This window comes from Bison bison, unplaced genomic scaffold (assembly GCF_000754665.1).
Source record: "Bison bison bison isolate TAMUID 2011002044 unplaced genomic scaffold, Bison_UMD1.0 scf7180017864144, whole genome shotgun sequence".
NCBI lineage: Eukaryota > Metazoa > Chordata > Mammalia > Artiodactyla > Bovidae > Bison > Bison bison.
The window spans coordinates 4689732-4715011 of record NW_011494716.1 but is presented as its reverse complement, the minus strand read 5'-3'; the positions used below and the strand labels follow the sequence as shown (position 1 = coordinate 4715011).

The window sequence follows — 25280 nt, the reverse complement described above, 5'->3', positions numbered from 1 at the left end:
AAAGTAGTTCTGACTATGAGAAAAAGAAATCCAAAGCTTAAGTCATCCTGGGCCACAGAAAGGTGCCCATCCCTCAGGATATGTACTCAGCCTGGGGATTACAGACTTGAATTTTTCTTACTGAGCTTCTTCTTGTGCTTCTTGACTTCAGGGAGAAGGAGAGAAAGAAACCAAGAAGAGAAGGCTCAACCAGGAGAGAAGACAGAAGGTCTCCATGGCTAGCATGCTCTATGGACATCGCAGGAAACACGCAACTCCCTCACCCTGTGATCAGTGGACACTTAGGAATTCTTTTGGTGAAGACAAGATGGTTCTATTGCTTTTTCCATGCCCTAGATTTGGGCAGAGAAAACTGTTAAAAAGAGAAGATGATTTTCAGATTTGAGAAACGCAAGATTTGCGTTGAAAGGCGAAGTGAGTTCCATGGTTTAAAGAAAAAAAATCCTCTAGCTTTCTGATTCTCTCAGAAGCCATCATTCTGCTATAACCCCCTTACGATATTCAGTTCCACACAGATGCTACCATGTATATTTCAGGCCTAAGAGACAGGAAGCCCACATATTTATGGTTAGAGAAACTTGGAAAGGACTTCCTCTAAAACCAACAAGCAAATGTCATCCACGGAACCTTCTCGAAGCAGTCAACACAAACGCACTTCCTTTAAAATAAGATCTGGTTGAAGAGATCGCTTGGTCTCAGGTGGTGATGGGCGAACTGTGACTTTCTCTGGAATGAGGAGTCCTGCATCAAATAGTTAACATCTTCCATTTGTTGGAGGTTATAGTTCTGCTGATGAGCTCAAAGATACTGCTCTGTGTATCCCTTATAAGGAAACCAAGACCTGCCCCAAGGCTGCACTGCTGTTTCTTGACTGCTCCTCCCTTTTCTCAGCCTCCCCTCCCTTCCCTGATGAGCAACTGTTTGAACCTGCCCATCGGAGAAGGGGACACAGAAATACGTTTGTGGCTAGAAACCTCATGGGGTCCTGATTGGTTTCCACCATGCTCCTTACACATGGGAAATATCCACCTCATAACTATATTAAGTCAACGCCAGTAAACAGGGATTGGGAATACATGGATGAGTGGAATAAACATGAGAAAGAAAGAAAGAAAAAAGATCTGACTGAGATACACGTGTGCTCAATTGCTCAGTTGTGTCTGATTCTTTGCGACCCCATGGACTGTAGCCCACCTGCCTCCTCTGTCCATGGAGTTCTCCAGGCAAGATTCCTGGACTGGGCTGTCATGCCCTCCTCCAAGAGATCTTTCTGATTCAGGGATTGAACCCAAGTCTCCTGTGTCTCCCATGCTGGCAGGCAGATTCTTTAACACTGAGCCACCTGGGAAGCTGCCGGTTGAGACAGCACCAATCAAAAAGTAATCTTTACATGTCTGATTCCCTAAATGGAGCAATGGCACCACATGCCCTGAAATGGTCTCCATTGTTTGTTTCTTTGGCAGTTGCCACGGGGTGGAAGTTTCTCAAAGCCAGTGAAACAAGCCGTAAGAAGAATGCTGATGTAAGCCCCCTTTCTAAGGCAGTTGTGTACTATATTTATAGTATCAACAGTTTAATTGGGAAGTTTGGTACTAATGATGTAAACACAGCTGGCACATTTTCAAGTTAAATAGACACGACTCATTCGCAGACATAACTAGGATCTATTTGCCCAACACCGGCATTCAGCCGTGTTCAACAAAATCTCAGTTTCCACTGGAGGGGTCTCGACAGATGCGACAAGGTTAAAATCCTGGAGCTTATAGGCACACACTCGGGCCTATAGACCGAGTTTAGACCGGCTCAGATCAAATAATATTTTTCTGAAAACCTCTGAAAGGTGTTCAGTGGATACAGTATAAAACAGGAAAGTAAGCTTAGTTCACAGAATGTTCATGGAAGCTAAGAAAAGGCAACATCCTAGTTTTCTTAGGGCTGTTTTCACGTTTCAGATGTGGGAACAGGAGGAGGCACCCTGCCATGTCTGAAAATATCTCTGTTTTGTCATTTAAAAAGTCATCGTGAAAGCCCCTTCTTCTTCTACTTTTAATGAAAGTTTCTTCTGCATGTTCTGAAAGCCATGTAATCTGTCTTTGGTGACAATAGAGACTTCGGTGGGTCATATTCATGCCCAGAAGGCCTGTAGTTTGCTAAGAAAAGCATGGCTGTCACATGGACAAGCATGAGGTAAAATCTGGACCCAGTACTCCCTGAGTAGCTGTTACTGAAGACCACTCTAGGATACAATGGCTTGTCTCAGTGGTCTAAATCTAGAACTACCTCTGCGTACAAGCAGCGTGCTCAATCGCTTCAATCATGTCTGACTCTTTGTGACTCCATGGATTATAGCCCTCCAGGCTCCTCTTGTCCATGGGATTCTCCAGTCAAGAATACTAGAATGGGTTGCCACACCCTCCTCCAGGGGATCTTCCCAACCCAGGGATCGAACTCGCATCTCCTATGTCTCCTGCATTGCCAGCAGATTCGTGACCCACTGAGCTACCTGGGAAGCCCATAACTATCTCTCTCACTTCACAAATGCTTACTTTTAAATGTTAGGTTCAACTGAGCTTTTTATTCAAGACCAAGACATTGTGACTAATTTGATGGCAATCCATACAGTGTTTGCATGGGCCCATGGAGAATTTAAATGGAAAGGAAACATGCTCTTTTGCGACCTCTGACATGTTCAAGAGGAAGGTAGCAGGGCCAGAATCCACATCCTTTCCAGCAAAACCTCCAGCACCAAGGCCCCTGATAATATGAGATCCATTCATTCACATGCCAATTGATCTTTTAAAAAAGACTCTGGATTCTGGACTTCCCTGGTGGTCCAGTGGTTAAGAATCTGCCTGCCAATGCAGGGGACACGGGTTCGATCCGTAGTCAGGGAAGACCTCAGATGCCACGGGGCAACTAAGCCCATGTGCCACAGCTACTGAAGCCCACATGCCCTACAGCCTGTGCTCTGCAACAGGAGAGGCCACCACAAGGAGATACCTTTGCACCATGACAAAGAGTAGCCCCTGGTTGCCACAGCTGGAGAAAGCCCACGCGCAGCCATGAAGACCCAGAGTAGCCAAAAATAAATAATGAAAAATGCTCTGGCCTCTGCTTTGGATGTAGTGGCCACAGGATTTTTGACCAAGGGATGTTCCATCTGAAAGGGAAACCATAGGAAATCTAAGATGATCTGGATGGTTTCATGCCAAATACTGCAACACATTCATCATAAAGGATACAAAGTGAATTGTGGAAGAAGGGAAACAAGGATTGTGACAAGGAGGCACCAAAGCCACAGTTTAAAAGGAAATGTTGAGGCACCTGCGGTAACCGATAGGCGTGTAGGGTTTGCAAACATCACGGCTGAATGATGCATGGATACAGAACCTGTTCAGAGCACTGCCAGGTGTCAGGGACTTTGGGAAAGAAAGTCTCTTTACTCTTGTGCTGTGGTTTTGGCTTGCAGTCCCCACAGCCATACTGAACAAAAGGGACCAAGAAGAAAACTGCAAAAAATCTTTGTGAGAGTTTTTCTCTGCTGTCTCTCCCTTTGTAGCCCCTGCTACAAGGAACCAGGGCAAAACACGGCAAGAAAAGGAGAGATGACATCTCACATCCCAGTGATGTGGCAAACAGCTGATTGGGATTAAAGTGCAATTTCTTAGAGTAACTGTGACCTGAAACAGGAAACCATGCTTAATTCTCTCAGCTGGAGTGCAGAGCCAGTCCGAATGTTACAGATGACTTTTCACGTGATTCATGTCAGTAAATGTAGCACACAACCAGAGTAGGGTGGCCACCACTGACGTCTGCCCAGGAAGAATAGATTCTGCAGGATTAAAATTCCATGTCTTCAGAATGGTGGTTGTAAACCAAGAAGGCCTCAGAGTTATCGAAGAGTCCAGGAATTTGTAGCTGCTGGATGATTTTTACAGACGTGTGTGCGCAGAAGCATGCTCAGTCGTGTCTGACTCTTTGCGACCCTGTGGACTGTAGCCTACCAGGCTTCTCTGTCCATGGAATTTTCCCAGCAAGAATACTGGAGTGGATGGTCACAAAGCCCACCAAAAAATCTTGCATACTTTTAAAAATGGACACACAGGCAGCTTGTGATAAACTGAATTAATTTCAGGATGAATGACTGTGTGCTGCGTTTTCTGAATGTATAGATGGATCCTAAGTGTCTCTATCACCTTGTCAAATTGACATCTTGTCAGTTGCTTGAAAATTCTGACTTTTACAAACAGTGGCTCTGAAACTAGTAGATTCTGATCAAGGTTTGACAACTGGTAGCACGACCGATTTTGGCAAGACTTTGCTCTCTACCACCTCTCCTGTACCGCCCAGTAAGAACAGACAGGTTCGAATATTCATGCAAGTAGGATCCATTTTTGGCATCTAGCTCTGAATATTTTGAATACCTTTGCAGTGGAGCCCTCTGGTCACTTTAAAGGTAATCAAGAAGAACAGAGAGCACACAGCCATCCTCAGGGGTGGGAGTCCGGGTCTACCGCAATGAGTGACACCCGAAAAGAGCACAGGATGGTCATTAAGAGGACCAAATTCCAAGTCAACATCCCAGTGACACTTGATGAGTTAAGACAGATTGAAGAGCGAGATGACTTTCGAACCAGACCTGACAAAAGCGATCTAATTCCTCAGGCTGCCCGTCATCCAAACCTGGTCTCCTCACTTCACACACACTTAACCTCGACTTTAACTCCGAATGCTCTGCACTTTTCAAAGTCATCTTTGACCTGAAATTGCCCGAGGGTATCTCTGCTCTGCAAGAGTTAGAGGCTCAACTCAAGGTTATTACCAAATGAGAGAGATAAAAGAGCACAAGCTGACCTTTTCCACTGAAATGTCAGGATTCAGGCCTGGGTATCTTAGCTATGACACTTCGTTGGCTTTTGTGTCCAATGCATACTTGATAAACATCATGCATGCTAAAGAAAACATGTGCATTCACCCCACCATTGCGGAATGATGACACAGAGCTGGTGTTTTCATACGGAGAATGAGCTCTACCTGGCCCAGACCTAGAGTTGGAAAGTTGAGCCTCTTCTTATTCCTTTTGTCATCTCTGCACCCATCCAGAAGCTCTTAGAAGGGGACTCTCTGGGCAGACAACCTTTACTCTAAGTTGAGTGTTAAGAATGTAATTTTGTTCATTGAATCCACAGACATTTCCCACCAACGCTGGGCTGACATAGACAAAGGGACTGTGACTCTATTTGTAAAAAATGAATGATATCCAAGCTGTCATAGCTTTGTCCTTTGGTGGAACTGAGCCCAAAGAGATGGCAAGCTCATCCCTTCCCAAGGTGGATGGTGCAAAGGTCATTCCAAAAGAGAATCAGGGTCACAATGTCCCCCAGTCAAGTGACTCTACCATTTCTTCTCTCTGGGTTGGTGGTGTCTTCTGTCTTGCTCCCTGTTCCATCATGGTGCTTGAGCAAGACTGTCATTTGTGGCATATAATCTTTAAGTTAAATCTCTGAATCCTCACCACAGATTCCAGAAGAACATATATGGCAGGATACAAGTCAGACTCTGAAATCTGCAGTGGTTTTGTTTTAACAAGGCTTTATGCAGAACTAATTATTCTCTACAATCACCTCTGAGATATAGATGCTCAGTACCCGGGAAAGAGCAAGGTCTGCAGAAATATGTTATGAGTCACTCTTCCCAATAATTTGGCAACCACTGTAGCGAGAAAAACCAAGATGACCCATAACTATGTTAGCTGTCACATGGGTCCCCAGGCTCTTGACAGGGGATCAGCAATGAGCTTGTTTCAAGCACCTGGGAGCCTATTTTCCATTCGACATTCAAGTTACTAACTTGAAGAAGTACCGTTGGTCCAAGTGCAAACATGGTGAACACAGCAGAAAAGTTTATCCTAAAATCATGGAGATCCTGGCCAAAGAATACCCTCAGATAGGATCTAAAATGCCTTCCCCCCACCCCTGCTCACTTTGTATTATGAATACCAAGAAATTACATGAGGAGGGGAGGACTCTGGGGACCCCGGAGCGGCCACTGCAGAGGAGAAGAAAGGCAGTACTTACACCAAACATTTGTCGGAGGTCCGGATCCCGGAACCGGAAGGGGATGTTGGAGACATGCAGCCTCTTGGGCTGGGACTTGTTTTCAGTGTTTTCAGAAGGCTGTGTCTGGGGCTGGCCATCCGTGGGTGCCGCGTCATCTGTCTGCTAAAAGAACAAGAGCAAAGCAAAGAGGCTCAGAGTGGACCTGAACGTGCTTTTCATAAATATATATATATATATAGGCGTATAGTAGCTTTAGTGTTGTGTTAGTTTCTACTGTACAACAAAGCAAATCAGTTATACGTATACATATATCCCCACTTTTTAGGATTTCCTTCCCATTTAGGTCACCACAGAGCGCTGAGTAGAGTTCCCTGAGCTATACAGTAGGTTCTCATTAGTTATCTAGGTTATGCATAGCATCAATAGTGTATTACGATGCAGAGCATCAATAGTGCATATATGTCAATTCCAATCTCCCAATTCACCCCACGCCCACACCATCCCCCCTTGGTATGCATACAATTTGTTCTCTACCTCTGTGTCCCTATTCCTGCTTTGCATATAGGTTCATCTATACCATTTGTTCTAGATTCCACATATATCCAGTGTGCTTTTGCTTCCTCAAAATGGTAGAAAAATGCCAGAACAAAGGAATAATGCAGGAAGAAACTGCTGAATCATTCATTCATCCAGCAAAGATTTATTGAAAGACCACTGAGTGCCCATCACAGATCCAGGATTCAGCCACGAGCAAAGGAGCAGAGATCCTTACTATCATGGATCTAATTCTTATGGGGGAAGAACTAGACAATAAACTCAAGAAATACAGAGCTGGAGGATGGAGATAAGAGGGAGGGGGATAAAGTAAGGGCAAGGACTCGCTGGAACTGGGGGGCAGGGAGTTTCAGTAGGTAATTAGAGAAAGCTTCATCTAGAAAGGAGACTCCTTCTTTCATCCAGGCTGTTCAAAATCTTAAAATATGCCTACCTAATTGCCAAGGCTGTACAGATAAAAACATTAGTAAATCTCATAAAACATTTGAAAAGGCTGTTTGGTATTCTGAAGTCCAAGTAACCATCTGATGGACTTAAATTTTTTCAAGGTTTTAATTTTTCCTTTCTTGATTTTGCAGACCTGTGCTGTTCATGACAGTTGACCCCATGTGGCTCTTTAAATGGAAATGAATTAAAATTAAATCAAATGGGAAATTCAGTCCCTTCCTCACAGTAGCCACATTTTTGAGTGCTCAGTGGCCACACATGGCTGTGGCTTCCGTGTTGGACAATGAAGACACAGAGCGCCTATGTTAGAAAGTTATATTGACCCAAGTTGGTGTTGACAATGTTACATTACTGGTATAGTTTGTTACTCTGCCTCCTACTCAGTCCCATCCTCCAAGGAAAAGCCCGGATAACATGATATAACAATGATACCCCCATTGAGGCAGGAACCAGGAGAAAAGTCACAGTAACATTTGATTCAATCATCTAGGCCACTTCCGTATGCTCAGTTCTGGAGTTTTAACATTTCAGAGATGCTTCTAGATGCTTTCTCTGCAATTAGCATGTACTGCCTCTAGGTGGCAGTAGACACCATTCACATGAAATGTCTACTTCACTAAAACATGATGGAAAACCCATGAAAAAGGCCATCAAGCTTATGAAGGAGAAATCGTCCGCTCGTTCAGTTCAGTTCAGTTCAGTCGCTCAGTTCTATCTGACTCTTTGCGACCCCATGAATTGCAGCATGCCAGGCCTCCCTGTCCATCAACAACTCCCGGAGTTCACTCACACTCACGTCCATCGAGTCGGTGATGCCATCCAGCCATCTCATCCTCTGTCGTCCCCTTCTCCTCCTGCCCCCAATCCCTCCCAGCATCAGAGTCTTTTCCAATGAGTCAACTCTTCCCATCAGGTGGCCAAAGTACTGGAGTTTCAGCTTTAGCATCATTCCTTCCAAAGAACACCCAGGACTGATCTCCTTTAGAATGGACTGGTTGGATCTCCCTGCAGTCCAAGGGACTCTCAAGAGTCTTCTCCAACACCACAGTTCAAAAGCATCAATTCTTCGGCACTCAGCTTTCTTCACAGTCCACCTCTCACATCCATACATGACCACTGGGTAAACCATAGCCTTGACTAGATGGACCTTTGTTGGCAAAGTAATGTCTCTGCTTTTACTTACAAGCAATCTAGAAGCATATAACTGGGACAAAACTAATAACATGGACATAATCAGTGACTTTCTCATCAACCCTTGTCCTTATCGACAGGTTTCACTGAAATTTCCTTCCTAACACACACTGAATTGTATTTGTAAGGTAAGACATTCTGGTAGCTGGCGTACTACACTTCCAAGCTTCTTTGGTATCCAAAGCCCTACCAGATACTTTCTTCAACTTCCAAGGGTTGTGTCAAGAAGATAATACACTTGGTTATATTCCTAATGCTGCTGGATCTAATAAAAAGGCTGGTGATAGTTCTCTACCCTGAAAAATGAGTAGTAACAATGCTGTTGTTCAGTCGCTAAGTCATGTCTGACTCTTTGGGACCCCATGGACCGCTGATCCCAGACTCCTCTGTCCTCCACTGTCTCCCAGAGTTTGTGCAAATTTATATCCATTGAGTTAGACAATAACAATGGTGCATACCATATAAGGCTCTGTGATGACCAAACATCATAACACATGAGGCATCATGCCACTGTTCCCAGCACAAGACACAATCAATAAGTGGAAGGCAAGGCATTTTTTAGAATGATGGTGATTTTTACCAAAAATGTCAAAGTGAGAGCGAAAAAGTCGCTCAGTTGTGTCCGCCTCTTTGCGACCCCATGGAATAGTCCATGGAGTTCTCCAGGCCAGAATACTCAAGTGGGTAGCTGTTCCCTTCTCCAGGAGATGCTCCCAACCCAGGGATCGAATCCAGGTCTCCTGCATTGCAGGCGGATTCTTTACCAGCTGAGCCACCAGGGAAGCCCTAAAAATGTCAAAGGAGAGGTGTAAAAAGCCTCATTAAGGAAATATGAAGAGAAGGTTCCCATTTGCTTGGTAAACACATCTTTCCTGAGCAACTACTATCCATGAAGCACGTAAGTTCATCCCCCAAAGCATACACAGTGTCTAGCTTAGCAGAAGAGAAAGAGGCAGAAAAGACAATGGTTAGACAGACTATTAAGAGGGGTCAGAGTGACCCTCAGGGGGTTGAGTCACTCTAAATCAGGGACACACAGTATGGCTGGTGGTTCCTCAGGCTTGCTGAGTCTGGAGGTTACATCTTTACCGGGACATGTCTAAGAGAAAAGGTGGCGCTGCACCAGTGGTGAGCAAAGTATGTACCAAGATGCAGAGAGGTGAATTCTGGATTTAGGGGACTGAGGCAGGAGACAGACAGGCTCCAAGCTAGGCATGTACAACTAGCCTCCTTTTTACATTTCCTGAGGAAGGGGGCAGGTGGGCTCCAGGCTAGATATTTACAATCAGCCTCCTGTGTGCACTTTGAAATAGAAAACAGCAATAGAAACAGAGTAAATAGCCAAACTTTGTCTCCTGGGGATATTAACAGCTATGGCAAGGACAGAGAGGGACGAAACCCAATTTGAGTAAAGGATCAAGAGGTCATATATTTTCCATCCTTGGGGCAAGGGAGACACTACACATGCCCAGAAAGGCTCCTTGGAGGTCAAAATGGAGGGGGCACCACCCTATAATATATGATGCCAAGCACCCCTCACCACCCCTGCCCTGCACTGGCCTCTGGGAAATATCCATCTTGGGAAAAAGTTTCACAGGCATGTTGGGGAGGGTCCTAGGGCAGGTCAGGAGTGGGAAAAGAAATAAGATAATTGGCCAAAGGTAAACAAAGATCTGGGCTTCCCCAATGGCTCAGCAGTAAAGTATCTGATTGCAATGCAGGGGTTCGATCCCTGGGTTGGGAATATCTCCTGGAGGTCATGAGATTCTCCTGCCTAGAGAATCTCATGGACTCAGGAGTCTGGCGGGCTCTATACTCCACAGGGTCACAAAAAGTCGGACACGATTGAAGCAACTGAGCATGCAGGTAAACAAAGATCTGGCAGAAATGCCCTACATAAATGACTTAACTGCCTCTTTAATGCACGCTTCCTCATTAGGGGGGATGCCAACACCCTTTCCCTTTGGGTGTGTGTCTCTACCTTGCTTCTGTTTTAACAAACTGCTTCTCTGTGTGCTCTCCAACTTGGTTGTGCTGTGTCTCTAATCATAAATTTTGTACCTCTTTCCATAGTTTTTGCCTCCTTGAGAAATGCATTTTTCAATGGGGCAAGGGCCCGGTGAATTTTGCTTCCAGCCTCTAGCCCCTGGGGAACTAGTGGCTAGGATTCATCGTTTTCATCCAGGCTACCCAGCTCACTTCCTGGGCAGGGCACTAAGATCTCACTTTAACTCACACCTCACTGGCACCCCTTTGAGATTGGGACTACAGGCAGACCTCCATGTCACTGGTCAGAGGGAGCGTGCATGAAGGAAGGGTGGGAGAAGACCCAGCAGAGGGAGGCAGGGGGTGGACCTAAAGAACCCTACAGGTAGATCAAGAGAATACAATTTTTCCTTAAGGACCATAGCAGCGTGGTGACATGACCAGCATGAGACACAGGCTGAGCCATGCTAGACAAATGACAAATGTCTGCCTCCTGGCTGGCTGACTCACCGACTGAATGGGTGAATGCGTTAGGAGTAAAGGAAGAAACGAATGAATGAATGAGTGAACCGTCTCCTTTGCTACCCCCAAGTGAGAGGAAGAACAATATTACAACTTTGACACTTGTAAACTGGATATTTATATATTTATTTGTAGTTTTTGGCTGTGCCGGTCTTCCTGGGGCTTCCTAGGTGGTACAATGGTAAAGAATCTGCCTGCTGACGCAGGAGACACAAGAGACGTGGGTTCAATAACCTGAGTTAAGAAGATCCCCTGGAGAAGGAAATAGCGACCCATTCTAATATTCTTGCCTGGAGAATCCCATGGACAGAGGAGCTGTAGCCCGCCAGGCGCCTTTGTCCATGGGGCCACAAGATTCAGACAGGACTAAGCAATTGAGAACACACACGTGCACAATATGAGGTCTGGAGACACACCCACGAGACGGAAATGACCTTGAAGCATGAGACTGTCACTTTCCGAGGGGTTGGGGGTCCTACTGCTCAAACACAAGACTCTTCAGTTTGCAGAAGCAGCAGGGTAGTTCTTAGGCCTTCAAGCCACTTTTCCCCTTCAGTCAGAAGTTGCTGTTCAAATGCAAATGAAAACCTGCTCCTTCTCCTCCCAAAAAGGAAACTTAAGATTTGGATTTGTGTGTAACTGCTGGATGTTTCAGTTTAATAAACCTAATTAGGAATTACAGAGATTACGATTAAACATATTAAATGATTAATAGCATTATGCTGCTCATGTGAAAATTTAAATTAATCATCTTTAGTCAAACAGGACTTTGGAGAAATCTTTGTGTTGTTTCCTTTGATAAAAACACGCAACGCTCAATTGATCACTGCGCGCTGGGCACAAATACAAAAAATGCTCAGAAACGGCTGCACCGAATACCTGTGTGTTAAAAGTAATTTTTAAAGATAACACGGAAAAAAGAAAAAACTAAACCAAAAAGTTATTTCAGACATCGTCGGGAGCTTCTCTGGTGGCTCAGTGGTAAAAGAAGCTGCCTTCATGCGACATGGCTTCGATCCCTGGGTTGGGAAGATCCCCTGCAGAAGGAAATGGCAACCCACTCCAGGATTCTTGCCTGGAGAATCTCACAGGACAGATGAGCCTGGTGGTCTGCAGTCCATGGTGTTGCAAAGAGTTGGACATGACTTAGCGACGCAACAACAACAGAGGAATGGAAAAGGAAAGGGAAGAGGGAGGGTATCAGTATCCAGAGGCTGACAAAGAAGCATAAGGAAGCTATCTAGAAGATTGAGTGTGCTCTCTTGTATGTTGCGATGTGATGAGGACCATATGGAGCACAAGGCAAACAAAAGAAGCTGCGACAAAGCCGCGATCTCGCGAGGGGTCAGAGCTAAGGGAATGACCCTTAATGACCCCTCATCTTGAGTATTTCAGGCTGTGAAGTTTCCTTTTTGCTGGGAACTTTCAGGGAAAACATATTCAGCACATACTCAGGGTTTCATATCCCTCTATTAGTCTCCTAAGAAATTACCAAAAACGTAGTGACTTAAAGCAACAGAAATCGATTCTTTCTCAGTGGCAAGGGCCAGAAAAGTTCAGTGAAGATGCCCTCAGGGTCCCGCTCTGGCCAGAGACTCCCAGGAGGACGTCCTTCCTTGTTCTTCCAGCCACTGGTGGTTCCTTGGTTTGCCTGACCTGCACTGCTAGAGTCTCTCATCTCTGTTTGGCTTTCTTCCCTCTGAGTGTCTGAGATTCAAGTCTCCTTCGGCCTTTTTTCTTCTTATAAGGACATTAAGGACACTGGATTTAGAGCTCACACTAAATTGAGGCTGATCTAGTCTTGAGATCCTTAACCTAATTGCATCTGTAAAGACCTTTTATTTTATTTTTTTTCCAAATAAGGTCACATCCCCAGGTTTACGAAGGTCAGAACATGGACACATATTTGAAGGCCTTCGTTCAACCCACGAAGTCCCCTGCTAAGCAAACAGATGGGAAATGCTTGGAAAATGAGTAACTGTTATCAAGAATTATCAAGGAACGGTTGCACTTTTTAACCAGTCCTGGTGGTATGAGGCTTTCAAAACAGTTGGCCTCAACCCAGATGCAGAAGAAGGGAGAATGCCCCCACTAGAGCTGTCCCCGGGTTCTCAGCCATCACACTGGTCACTCTGATGAGTTCTCACTTCTCAGATGGCTCAGTAGTAAAGAATCTGCCTGTCAATGCAGGAGACGTGGGTTTGATCCCTGGGTGAGGAAGATCCCCTGAAGAAGGAAATGGCAACCCACTCCAGTATTCTTGCCTGGGAAATCTCACGGACAGAGGAGCCTGGAGGGCTACAGTACATGGGATTGCAAAAGTCAGACATGATTTATGACTAAATACTTTGGCCACCTGATGTGAAGAACTGACTCATTTGAAAAGACCCTGATGCTGGGAAAGACTGAAGGCAGGAGGAGAAGGGGATGACAGAGGATGAGATGATTGGATGGCATCACGACTCAGTGAGTTTGAGTAAACTCTGGGAATTGGTGATGGACAGGGAGGCCCAGCCTGCTGCAGTCCATGGGGTCACAAAGAGTTGGACATGACTGAGTGACTAAACTGAACTGAACAGCAAAATGAGAAGAGATTTGAGCCTTCCCTTCAAACACAGGCTCCAAGACCCCTTTCTGTACTCGCCCCTGAATGCAGTGATGACCTTCAGCTGGGCTGAAGCCTCCAGAAAGGCCACTAGCACTTGAAAGACCAAGACCTGCCTGCAGGTTCCTCACACAGATGGACAAGCATCCCTGAGGAGTCCACTAAAGCCTATGGCAAAAGCACAGGGTGAGATTTCTAAAGATAAAAATAAAACAATGTGAAAAAGCTACAAGACTTACTAACAGAAGGAACCATCTAGAACATGTCTTTTTGAAAGGCAGGATCTACCAGGTTTGTGATTACATTCCCTAAGGCTGGTGCATGTCAAAGCTTAGTGGGAATTAATCATTGAAAGAAGAACTCTTGATTTATCCGTGTCTGATTTTTTTTAAGTCACTTTGGCTCTAAAGTGAGACCCAGCTGAATTAGAAATGTACCTTGTAACCACGTCTGGAAGATCAGAAGGTGGAACTTAAAAACCAAGCAAATTAATACTGTTCCACTTGCTCAGAGATGGAAGGAAATTGAGATGAGTACGGATGTTAGCGGTGTAGGCAGAATGGCTGGGGGGTTGTCCCTCCCAGAACCTTCCAGGCCAGACCCTCACCCTGGTCTAGGAGATGCTGCCTTGATCCCCGTCTCCTGGTTTTCCCCCGTTTTGCTCACGAGCCCCTTAGCTCTCCCTTCAACACTCAGCACATTCCTTAGTCTTCACACCTGTTTATCTGTCCCCCTTGTCTGGATAATTCTCTCCCCACAACACTGTGGGTCAACTATCCTTTGGTAAAAAAAAAAAAAATAAATAAAACAGCTGCATCAGCATCTCCTCCCTTCATGCCTGTTGTTCTTGCACAGCACACATCACTTCTTGCTTTTGCATTATATGCTTCTGTTAATTTCTATCATCTGTCTTCTCTACCAGAATGCACAGTACATGAGAACAGGGAAGGCAGAACCTCTATGCACTTACCTCTTACCTCTTAGAGCAGAGTTTCTCTACAACAGAACTGTTGGCACTGGGGGTTCCTTAATTCTGTGATGTGGGGATCACCTGGTGAACCATAAGATGTCCAGTAGCATCCCTGACCTCCACCCACTAGATGTCAGTGGCCTTCTCTGGGGCTAGGACAACTGAAAATCTCTTTGAGGCTTCAAAGGTCCTGGTGGAGCAAAACTGCACCAATTAGAACCACTCACCTAGTACACGTGGTAAGTTCTCTGTAAATATCTGTGGCATACATGAGCAAACCTGGTTTTGCCACAAGTGAGTTGCATGAATCCTGACTTCATGTCTCTGGGTCTTAGTTCCAACTTGGATAAAATGATAAACCCTGAATGTTCCTTGGAAGAACTGAGCTGATGCTGAAGCTCCAATACTCTGGCCACCTGATGAGAAGAGCCAACTCATTGGAAAAGACCCTGATGCTGGGAAAGATTGAAGGCAGGAGGAGAAGGGGGCAACAGAGGATGAGATGGTTGGATGGCATAAGCAACTCAATGGACCTGACTTTGAGCAAACTCTGGGAGATGGTGAAGGACAGGGAAGCCTGGTGAGCTGCAGTCCATGGGGTCCCAAAGAGTCAGATGCAACTTAGTGACTAAACAACAAAAATGATAAATGCATCTCTGTCTAGATCCTTTAGTGTAGGGTCATGAAATCAAAGCACCATGAAGAAATGGAATCATCATCATCCTATTACAAACAGGATTAATAATCATCAGCTTTGTTCTTTATTTCTCAGGCCCATGGATGTCAATGACTCTGAAGTGCAGCTTCCTCATCATTGCAGGAAAGGTTGAAGGACCCTGTGTGTTCATCCCTCAGTCCTGTCTGACTCTTTGCAACACCATAGACTGTAGCCCACCAGGTTCCTCTGTCCATGGAATTCTCCAAGCAAGAATACTGGCATGGGTTGCCATTCCCTTCTCCAGGGGATCCTCCTGACCCAGAGATTGAACTCAAGTCTCCAGCATTGCAGGTGGATTCTCTACCATCTGAGCCACCAGGGAACCTACATGATGCAAAGCCCATTAACTCCAGAGGTAGGTTTCCAGGAAGCTCTTGGCAGAGGTTCCCAAACACACTCATTAGAACGGCAAAGCCCGCTCCTGCTCTGGTCCAGTTCGAGGGCTCTATTAGGAGGCAGAATGTGTGCCTCAGAATTTTTCCTAATAAACAAACTCCCCAGATATCAGTGCAGGTTATAAATGTTAAGAAAACACCACCAGCTCTTTAATCTCCTGATCGCTTAGTGCTTCCATTAAAAAAAAAAAAAAAAGAAAACCTTAATAAAGAACCGTGGGGCTCCCTCTGCTATAATCGTTCCTAAGTCAATGAATAGCTCTGAACAACCCAAGGCTAATCCTGGTGAAATTGGATTTTGATATCGACCAATCCAGGGACGACAGTTGGAGAGAGCAGGCATGGTCATGCAGGAATCCGCGCCTTTCAGATTGTGGCCCCGCTGCCCATGGTCTCCTCTCTCTCAGCCCAGGGACTCTCTGCTGAGTTCACCTGTATACCAGGGGATGACCAGATCTCTGGGAGGAGAAGCACAGGAAAAGGGCTTTCCCCAGGTGGCACTAGTGGTAAAGAACCCCAATGCAAAAGATAACAGGGACGTAAGTTCAATCCCTGGGTTGGGAAGATCCCTTGCAGGAGGGCATGGCAACCCACTCCAGTATTCTTGCCTGGAGAATCCCACGGACAGAGGAGCCTGGAGGGCTACAGTCCAAGGGGGTCCCAAAGAGTTGGACATGACCAAGGTACTGAGCATGCACTGTGTGGTCAGTTGCTCAACTGGGTCCAATTCTGAGACCCCCTGGACCCAAGGGTCAAACTTGCCATCTCTTGAATCTCCTGCATTGACAGGTGGATTCTTTACCACTGGCACCACCTGGGAAACCCACATTATATAATAGGTACTTTTTGAGTCATTCCAGGAACATTCTCTGGGTCCATCTTCTTTCCTGCTGAGCATCTCTCACTCTGCCATGAAGGTATCAAAAGAGACCATCCAAGACTCAACCCTGAGGCAGTTAGATTCCCCACCCTGCCCCACCTCCCAGTCAGCCCACTGAATATTCAGCATCTTCCCTCTGCTAAGGGCATCCCCCACTTCCACACACAAGGCTCTCAGTGGTGATAAATAAAAAGTGTACTTTTGAATAGCCAGCTGCTTCTCCCTCCTCCACCAATCAAGCTATTTCTCTGAGAGAAAAGCTGAGTGTCTTGGAGGTATTATTTGATTAAGTTGACAATATTATTGGGAGAGATAGTTGAGTAGCCACTGCGATGTACTTGGGACCAAATTGATTTGTGTTACGAACACTTGGCCTGTCTCTTCTCGCAGCCTGAAGAGCAGTCTTGATTTAGCCAGGAATGCCGGGTGAATTTAGAGGATCCGCAGACTCTCTCTCTCAATCCATGGAGAACAGCAGGGCCAGAGCACAGACTAGCGTAATTCAATACATTGCACTATAAGCTCCGAAAATAATATCCTGGAGCTTTGCAATATACCTATTTGATTTGATTTGTAAACTTGATAAAAAAGCAATCGAGAAAAGTTCAGGGGGAAAATATATATGTTCTAAGCAAAAATGTAACTATATTGAATGTGTACAAAGGACCACGGAAAGGAGCGAAGAGGTGAGAAAAGCATGCATACTAAATTGACTTCCTCCCCTGGCGTTAGACAATATTACACACTCTCCATTTAAAACGAAGCAAGATGGTGCAAAGTGATTTTCCTTTAAAAGTAATAATCGTGGTAAGCCCAGGGAATGTGCATTAAAACCCTCATCTCGGGTTCTCTAGAAATCCAACTTCAAAACGGGGCCTGTGCGGATTCACTTGGCTTCCTGCTTTTTTTTTTTTTTTTCTTTCCATTTTAGCTCTGTAGGCAAACAAATAAGTTAATCACACAGCTTTGGATGGAGTTAATGCCTCCTTCCTGATTCAGCTGGGCTGATTCTGTAGCCAGGTGACACAGAATTAAGAAACATGTTGCATTTCTTTCAACTCAAATTCAGTGCTCTGCCAGAATGATGAAATTCCTAGGAAAGGAGAAGGACTGGAGGACAGAGACAGGACGACTAAATATATTTTGGCTTTTGGGTTTTTTTTTTAGGTCTTTGAAAGAATAGGATGAGCGTGCAAGGGCCAAGCACTGCACACATCTGTAATGGAGATGAGTTGCCAAGGTGTCTGTATTAGTCAGTGCTGGCTGCTGTAACAAAATATCCCAGACTGGATGGGTGAACCCACAGACACTCATTTCTCATGCTTCTGCAGGCTGCAAAGTCCACGATCAAGGTGCCAGCATGTTAGGTTTCTTGTGAGAGCACTCTTTTCTGGCTTGCCACCTTCTGGCTATGTCCTCATATAATGGAGGGGGGTGAGCACATGTGCACTCAGTCATGCCCAACTCTTTGCAACCCCGTGGATTGTAGCTTCTCTGTCCAAGTGATTTTCCAGGCAAGAGTACTGGAGGTGGTGGCTATTTCCTCCTATAGGGGATCTTCCTGACCCAGAAATCAAACCCATGGCATCTATTGTGTCTTCTGCATTAGCAGGTGGATTCTTTACCACTAATGCAATCTGGGGAGCCCCAGAGAGGGGATGGCCTCTCTCAATTCCTCTTCTAAGGATACTTATCCAATCAGGAGGATCCCACCCTCATGATGTCACCTAAACTCAATAACTCCCTGAAGCCCCCACCTCCCAATAACATCAGTGGGTTAGGGTTTGAACATAGAAATTTGGGTGGGAGGCAAGGGGATGGAGGCAGGGGTGGGGAGAACCAATTCAGTCCATAGCAATGTTTAGCAGAATCTGCAAATACCTAGGAATAAGAAAAAGTGTTTTGCCCTAAAGGACTTCTCTGGTGGCTCAAACGGTAAAGAACACGCCTGCAATGCAGGAGACATGTGTTTGATCCCTGGGTCAGGAAGACTCCCTGGAGAAGAGAATGGCAACCCACTCCAGTATTCTTGCCTGGAGAATCCCAAGGACAGAGGAACCTGGCAGAGGGTGGGGCTATAGTCTGTGGGTTAGCAAAGAGTTAGACATGACTGAGCAACTAACACACATAATTATTATGGTGATGGACAGCTAGAACAGTGCCTGACTCCTGACAGTCATTTGATAAAGATTAGTTGAATGACTGGCACTCTGTTAAGCTCACTGCATCGCCTGATGACTCAGAGAAGATTCTACTGTTTGGCCCCATTTTATGATCAAGGAATTTGAGGTTCAGAGAGCTCAGAGCTTCTTTGGGATGCTCAGTAATTACATGGGAGGCACAGTGGCAGGGTGGGTGGGACTGATTTCCTGGGTCAAACCCCTGAATGGCACATGAAGACCATGGGACAGCTTTCTGATCACCTGGTGATTAAAAACAGCCAGGTCCACTTTCAAGGACCTCCAAAGTCCATGAGATGCAAACCCACTTCCAAGTGCTGCAAACCTGCCCTGATGGACCTGCAGTAGCAGGGCGTGTTCCCTGCCTCTCCGCCCCTCCTATTCCAGCACTTTCGAGAGGAGGTCCACCCTGGGACCCTCTTCTTCCCCTGTTAGGGCTTGTCCTTTGGGGCAGGGATTGGAAAAAAGGATGTGGGAGGTGAGGGACATTCAAAGAAACAAGATGCTTCCTGATGGGGAGAAACAGGTGCCCTGCTGGGCTTTCTCTGTCATTCAGCCAGAGCGCATGTGTGGCTTTGCTGAGGGTGGTGGGGCCTGAGGGGTCAGCACGTTTGGGTTACTTGGAGCCATGATCAGCCACCTTCCCCCTGCCGCCCCCATTCAAATTCTACTGTTGCCCAGAGCCCTGTGTCTTCAACGCTCCCAACTCTCCTTATAAGCAGGGTCCCCTCCTTGAGCACTAGGCTTTCTGGACAGCCTCAGAACCCCTTCCCATCCTTCCTCTGAACTTCAGGCTCTTCCAGGAGCCAGGGGAACCACAGGGAGCAGAGGACAGGCAGCCGGATGCGTTCTCCATGACAATCCTTTCCCATCCTGCTGTTTCTAACTATGCCAGCACACCTCTACCTTTATAAATCCCCAGGTAAGTAGCAGGCAGGAATCCTCTGTTAATGACATCCCGGGGCCCAACTGATTCAAGGAGCATGTCAAGTTCTTGCATAAACTGTTCTGCCTTCTCCTGTTTTGACGGCATCATGAAGATCAGGCTTCTTCTTTAGCCCAGCAAGCACATAGCCTGAAAGAGACAGCAACCCCCACCCTCCCCCTCCAGGAGAGACTCTCCTACGGCTCTCCTCTCATCCCACCTGAGTCCCTGTGTTGTCTTTAATCCTCCGTCTCACTCAGAAATCAAGGTCAGCTTAAACATCGATTTAAAAAGAAAAAAAGTGTTGCTATTTTGCAAAGAATCTTCAAATCCTCAAAGATTCCTCCCCCACATGTATTTAATTTAACCAAATGGCAGACCTGTGCATGGTGTTCATTCCCCAGGCCTAAGAAGACTGCTGACAGCACAATCTGGCTGCAGAAAATGAGTGATGAATTTAAGATGAAACTGATCTCAGCTAAAATCCGTGGATTTGCCTTATTAATGACCTTTCTTTGTATAAATGCTTGAAACAAAGAGACAAGCATGCCGAGGGTTTTGTTCTAGGACTACTTGAGTTTTCTCAGTGTCTCAGACATACGTGGATGTGTTTCCAAGACATAGGTGGATGTGGTTGTGTGTGTGCGTGTGTGTGTGTGCGTGTGTGTGAACGTGGATCTGTCTATTCCGACACTTGAGAGCTAAAGAATTTTGTCTCATAATGTATGTGATTTCTGCAAATGGACACAGTTCCGGTTACTTCTGAGTTCCAAATCTTATTCATAAGTAGGCTAATTTCTAGTGCACTGGTAGATGGGGAGGAGTTTAAATATATATTAGGAAATAAAAATACTAAGAAGTGCACTCTGAAAGTAGACATGCCTGCATCTCCATTAGAGTTTGCTCTTTACCTAGACAGAGAGCAAACTTTTCCTTAAAGGTCTGTTTAGTAAATTGATGGCTGATCTGCCTCTGTTGAGTCCCTGGGACAGCAAGGAGATCAATCCAGTCAATCCTGAAGGAAGTCAACCCTGAATATTCACTGGAAGGACTGAGGCTGAAGCTCCAATATTTTGGCCACCTGATGCGAAGAACCAATTCATTGGAAAAGACCCTGATGCTGGGAAAGGTTGAGGGCAGGAGGAGAAGGGAAGAGACAGAGAATGAGGTAGATGGATGGCATCGTCGACTCAATGGACATGAGTCTGAGCAAACTCCAGGAGATAGTGAGGGACAGGGAAGCCTGGTGTGCTGCAGTGCATGGGGTGACAAAGAGCGGACATAACTGAACGACTGAACAACAGCTGCCTTTGTCGCCCATGAAAGCAGCCAAAGGCAGTGAGAAGAAGGAGAAAGAGCTGCCAGTCCTGGGCCATCTCTCATCTAATTATGCCATTCGTAGCTCTAATAAGAATAGGGTGAGGCTGCAGGAGATAAGATTTTGGTGGTAGATGTGATGCTGCATGACCTAGGGCAAGTTACCTGCCTTCTCAGAGTCTCCAACTCTTCATCTGTTTAAGGAAAATGATACCACCTCCCTCCTGGGTCAGAGAGAAGCAAATGGAATTATGTCCCAGAAAGTGCTTTGACTACTTCAAGATGTTCTGTATCTATGAGCAACAATTTCCATTTTTGTGGGTTAAAGGGAAAAGCAAGATGTTCCCACATAGCAGATGAGAATATGGAAACCAACGTAGAGACTAGAAAGCTTGTTTATTCATTGGTAGTAGTAGCGTTAGTCGCTCAGTCACGTCCAACTCTTTGGGATCCCACGGATTGTAGCCCGCCAGGCTTCTCTGTCCATGGGATTCTCCAGGCAAAAATACTGGAGTAGATTGCCATTCCCTTCTCCAGAGGATCTTCCCGACCCAGGGATCAAACCCGGGTCTCGGGCAACAGGCAGATTCTTTCCTGTTTGAGCTACACGGGAGACCTGTAGTCACTGGACTACAGCCATTGAACCTTTAGTCATCTGAGGTCCTTCAACTTAAGAGACTTGGATTCAAGCCCAAGTTTTGTCCATCTCTCACTGTGTCCTGTCTCTGGATTGAAATTTAAGGCACCTGAAAACATGAAAGCATTGAATTTTGTGGCTTCCAGGTACCTATAAAGTTGACTAGTCAAGGCTCTGAGACTCTGGAAGGGTGAGTGGGGAGACCGGCATGAGAGACCCAGGGGGTTGTTCTTGTTGGTCCTCCTAGCAAAATGCAGGTTTTGTGTTCTGAAAGGTGGACAGCTTCGCCTGTGGTTGGAGAGGTAGAGAGTGCCGTGTGAATGACATCAATCTATCTACAGGCATATTCAGACCATGTCTAAGTGACCTGGGGAAGTTAGTTGAAAATGCAGGTTTCTGGGCCCTACCCCACAACCGATTACTCACAATCCTGGACCCAAGATCAATCATTTATAATCATTCCTCGTGGGCGACTCTGATGTATCTCAGAGTCACTGTTTCATTCTTTAGGGAGGCAGCAGTGCTGAGCTTTTGTGTCGGGACTAAGAAACCAAATGAAAGTGGAGCTCCAATCCCAGTTATCCGACCTTAGACTTGTTACATGGCCCCTCTACACCTCACCTCCTATGAATTCATTCCTCCAACGAGCACTGATGGACTGCCTTCCATGTAAAGAACCAGAAGATGGGGAGCATTAGGACCACAATGCAGGCACAGTGATGACCGGTGGCTTAAGGTGTTTTTGTGAGCACTGAGTAAACATTAGTCATGGCACAGCAACCCTCTTGAGACACCTTCAATAAGCAAAAGCACCATTTAGAGGACACACCCCAAGCACTGGGTTGGATCTTGTGTGTATCTGGGTTTGCACACAGCTATTGGATTACCCTTGATTTTGGGGGGTACCCTGTCTCTCTGAATTAATTCCTCTACCTAAAAAGGAGACATGTATTTTTAAGGCTGATGGGCGTGGGGATAGGGTGGGGTAGGGTGGAGGCAGGTGATGTTTCAAAAGGTTTCTCAAATGGTTTCAAACGGTTAGTCATACAGAATTTCTTATGGATCTCAGATGCACCTAGCTTTCTCTATGAGGTCATATTTAGAGAGAGAGGGGCTTGCCTGGTAGCTCAGCTGGTAAAGAAGCCTCCTGGAATGCAGAGACCCCAGTTCTATTCCTGGGTCAGGAAAATACCCTGGAGAAGGGACAAGCTATCCACTCCAGTATTCTTGGGCTTCCCTGGTGACTCAGATGGTAAAGAATCTGCCTGGAACATGGGAGACCTGAGCTTGCTCCCTGGGTTGGGAAGATCCCCTTGAGGAGGGCATGGTAACCCACTCCAGTATTCTGGCCTGGAGAATTCCATGGACAAACGAGCCTGGAGGGCTACAGTCTATGGGGTCACAAAGAGTCGGACACGACTTAGCAGCCAAGCAGAGCATACACACACACACACACACACATACGTATATGAGAGAGAGAAAGAGAGAGAGAAAGAGCAAAAGAGAAAGGGAGTTGTATAATGTATACATCCTAATACAATCACAAGGTTGAATTCCAAGGCTGATGGAACATTCTGATGGGGAGGCTCACCTCTGACTGATTATTTGATGCTTTTGATCTTTTTCTATTGAATCTGAGATTACCAGCCTCCTTTTCCATTCAGCCCTGCCCTGCAGCTTTCCTGACATTTTGTTATCTTTGCCTAAACCTTTCAGGAGAGGCCTCTGAACCTTTCTCCTCTGCTGACTGGGAGGGGAACACGATTTACTGCCTGTGCTTTCACAGAGAGCAACCATCCTTCAATGAAGGGCAAAATAAAATAAAGCTCTGCGATATTTTTATGCAATTTTTAGAAAAATCTTTTAAGATGAGTAAGAGTGGAGTTCATTTCACTGAACTGCAGAGCATCAGCTAGGAATATGGATCCCCAACTACGCTTTCTATCCTGTTACAGGTTATTTTCATCCACTTACTCCAAAGATGCTCTGAAAGAGGCTTAGGGCACCGGCTCTGGAATCTGAGCCCAGAGCAGGATCACCTGGGGAACTCCTAGGAAATGCAGATTCCAGGGTCCTAGCCATTGCACTGCTGATTTTCGTTACTCTGAAGCCAAGGGGTGCTGTGGGCTTCCCAAGTGGTGCTAGTGGTAAAGAATTCGCCTGTCAATGCAGGAGATGCAAGAGACGAGGGTTTGATCCCTGGGTCAGGAAGATCCCCTGGTGGAGGGCATGGCAACCCACTCCAGTATTCTTGCCTGGAACATTCCATGGACAGAGGAGCCTGGTAGGCTACAGTCCATAGGGTGGCAAAGAGATGGACACGGCTGAGCAGTTAAGCACACATACGCAAAGGGATAAGGCAGCCTATCCCTACGGAATGGTGAGAACCAATGGTTCATTTGTGAGGGCTACTGTGAGCCTGTTGTTGAACACAGCCTTGAAAAAAATTAAATAAGAAGGTGGGATGAATTGAGCGAGTAGCACTAACATATATACACTGCTGTGTGCAAAACAGTTAGCTAGTGGGAAGCTGCTGGGTAGTGCAGGGAGCTCAGCTCGGTGCTCTGTGATGACCTAGGGGTAGGATGGGGTGGGTGGGATGGAAGCTCAAGAGGGAGCAGATGCATGTATACATAGGACTCATTCACTCTGTTGTGCAGCAGAAACTAACACAACATTCTAAAGCAATTGTACTTCAATTAAAAAATAAAACAATTAAATGATATAAATTCACCCTTAAATAAAATATATAAAAAGGTCATAAGTATTCAAACTCTGCTTCCTAATTTTTTTTTACTACACTTTACTAGTTTACAATATGGTAATATGGTAATACGATAATATGTAAATATGATAATTTATGATAATTTACGAGGTGCCTTTGAAATTTCTTTCTGTTTCTTTAATACCTGAATGGTAGAAATTCTACATAATGTTTTGCTACTGCGCATCTTCAGCCAACTCTGCATTCAGTGACAAGGCACTAGTAGCTTGAAATCGGCCATGGGGGAAGTATTTACACCACCGCAACTGGTAAAGTGTCCTGAACCCCTCCTGCTCCGTCAGTGGCCGAGGACAGTTGTTAAACATTTACTACCCCATCACTGGTGGAAGCCAGGGATGCGCGTTTGTGACAAGCATACCAGGCAATTCTAATAAAAGTGGTTTCTGGTCCACAGTTTAAGAAATGCTGACAAAGTTTGAGAACAGCCAGTCCATGGAAGAGTTGCTTTCTGATCACTTTGTTGGTTGCTTTAAAATTCTCTTTGGCGATAAGACAGTGCTGAGAACTGATGAAGAGCTAGAGTCTAGGGTCAGAACCATGTGGGTTCCAGACCTCGGCTCCAGGACGACTGTGCACCATGGAGCAAATTAGTTCTCCACGCAACCTCCATTGCCTTATCTGCAAAATGGGTTTTTAATAATTGTTTTGCAGACCCACAGTAAACAACGGATATATGTATGTGCTTAGTCGTGTCCAACTCTTTTACGACCCCATGGACTGTAGCCCACCAGGTTCTGCTGTTCATGGGATTCTCCAGATATGAATACTGGAGTAGGTAGCCATTCCCTCCTCCAGAGGATCTTCCTGACCCAGGGAACGAACCCAAGTCTGCTGTGTCTCCTGCAATTCAGGAAGAGTGTTTACCCCCTGAGCCATCAGGGAAGTCCTAGTAAACAATAAAGTACATAATTCTTATTAGAATGTAGCACTAAGACCCAGGGATCTAACCCACGTCTCCTGTGTCTCCTGCATTGGCAAGTGGGTTCTTTACCACTAGAACCGCCTGGGAAGCCGCACCCTTCACCCAGCTTCCCCTGAAGTTAGCATCTTTCCTAATCACATGCATTTCTCCAAACTAAGAAGTTAACTTTGGTATTCTATTATCAAC

The 25280-nt window shown here is 45.7% G+C and overlaps 1 protein-coding gene across 7 annotated transcripts in view; it reads right to left on the bottom strand.

Annotated features, from left to right (window-relative positions):
- Window positions 1-25280, bottom strand: part of RBFOX1 (RNA binding protein, fox-1 homolog (C. elegans) 1) — a 441591-nt gene that overhangs the window by 135978 nt on the left and 280333 nt on the right. For all 7 annotated transcript variants that reach the window (XM_010840448.1, XM_010840441.1, XM_010840445.1 and 4 more), the window contains exon 3: window positions 6078-6221. In XM_010840448.1, coding sequence (XP_010838750.1) covers window positions 6078-6221 — 144 coding nt within the window. The remainder of the gene's footprint in view (window positions 1-6077; window positions 6222-25280) is intronic.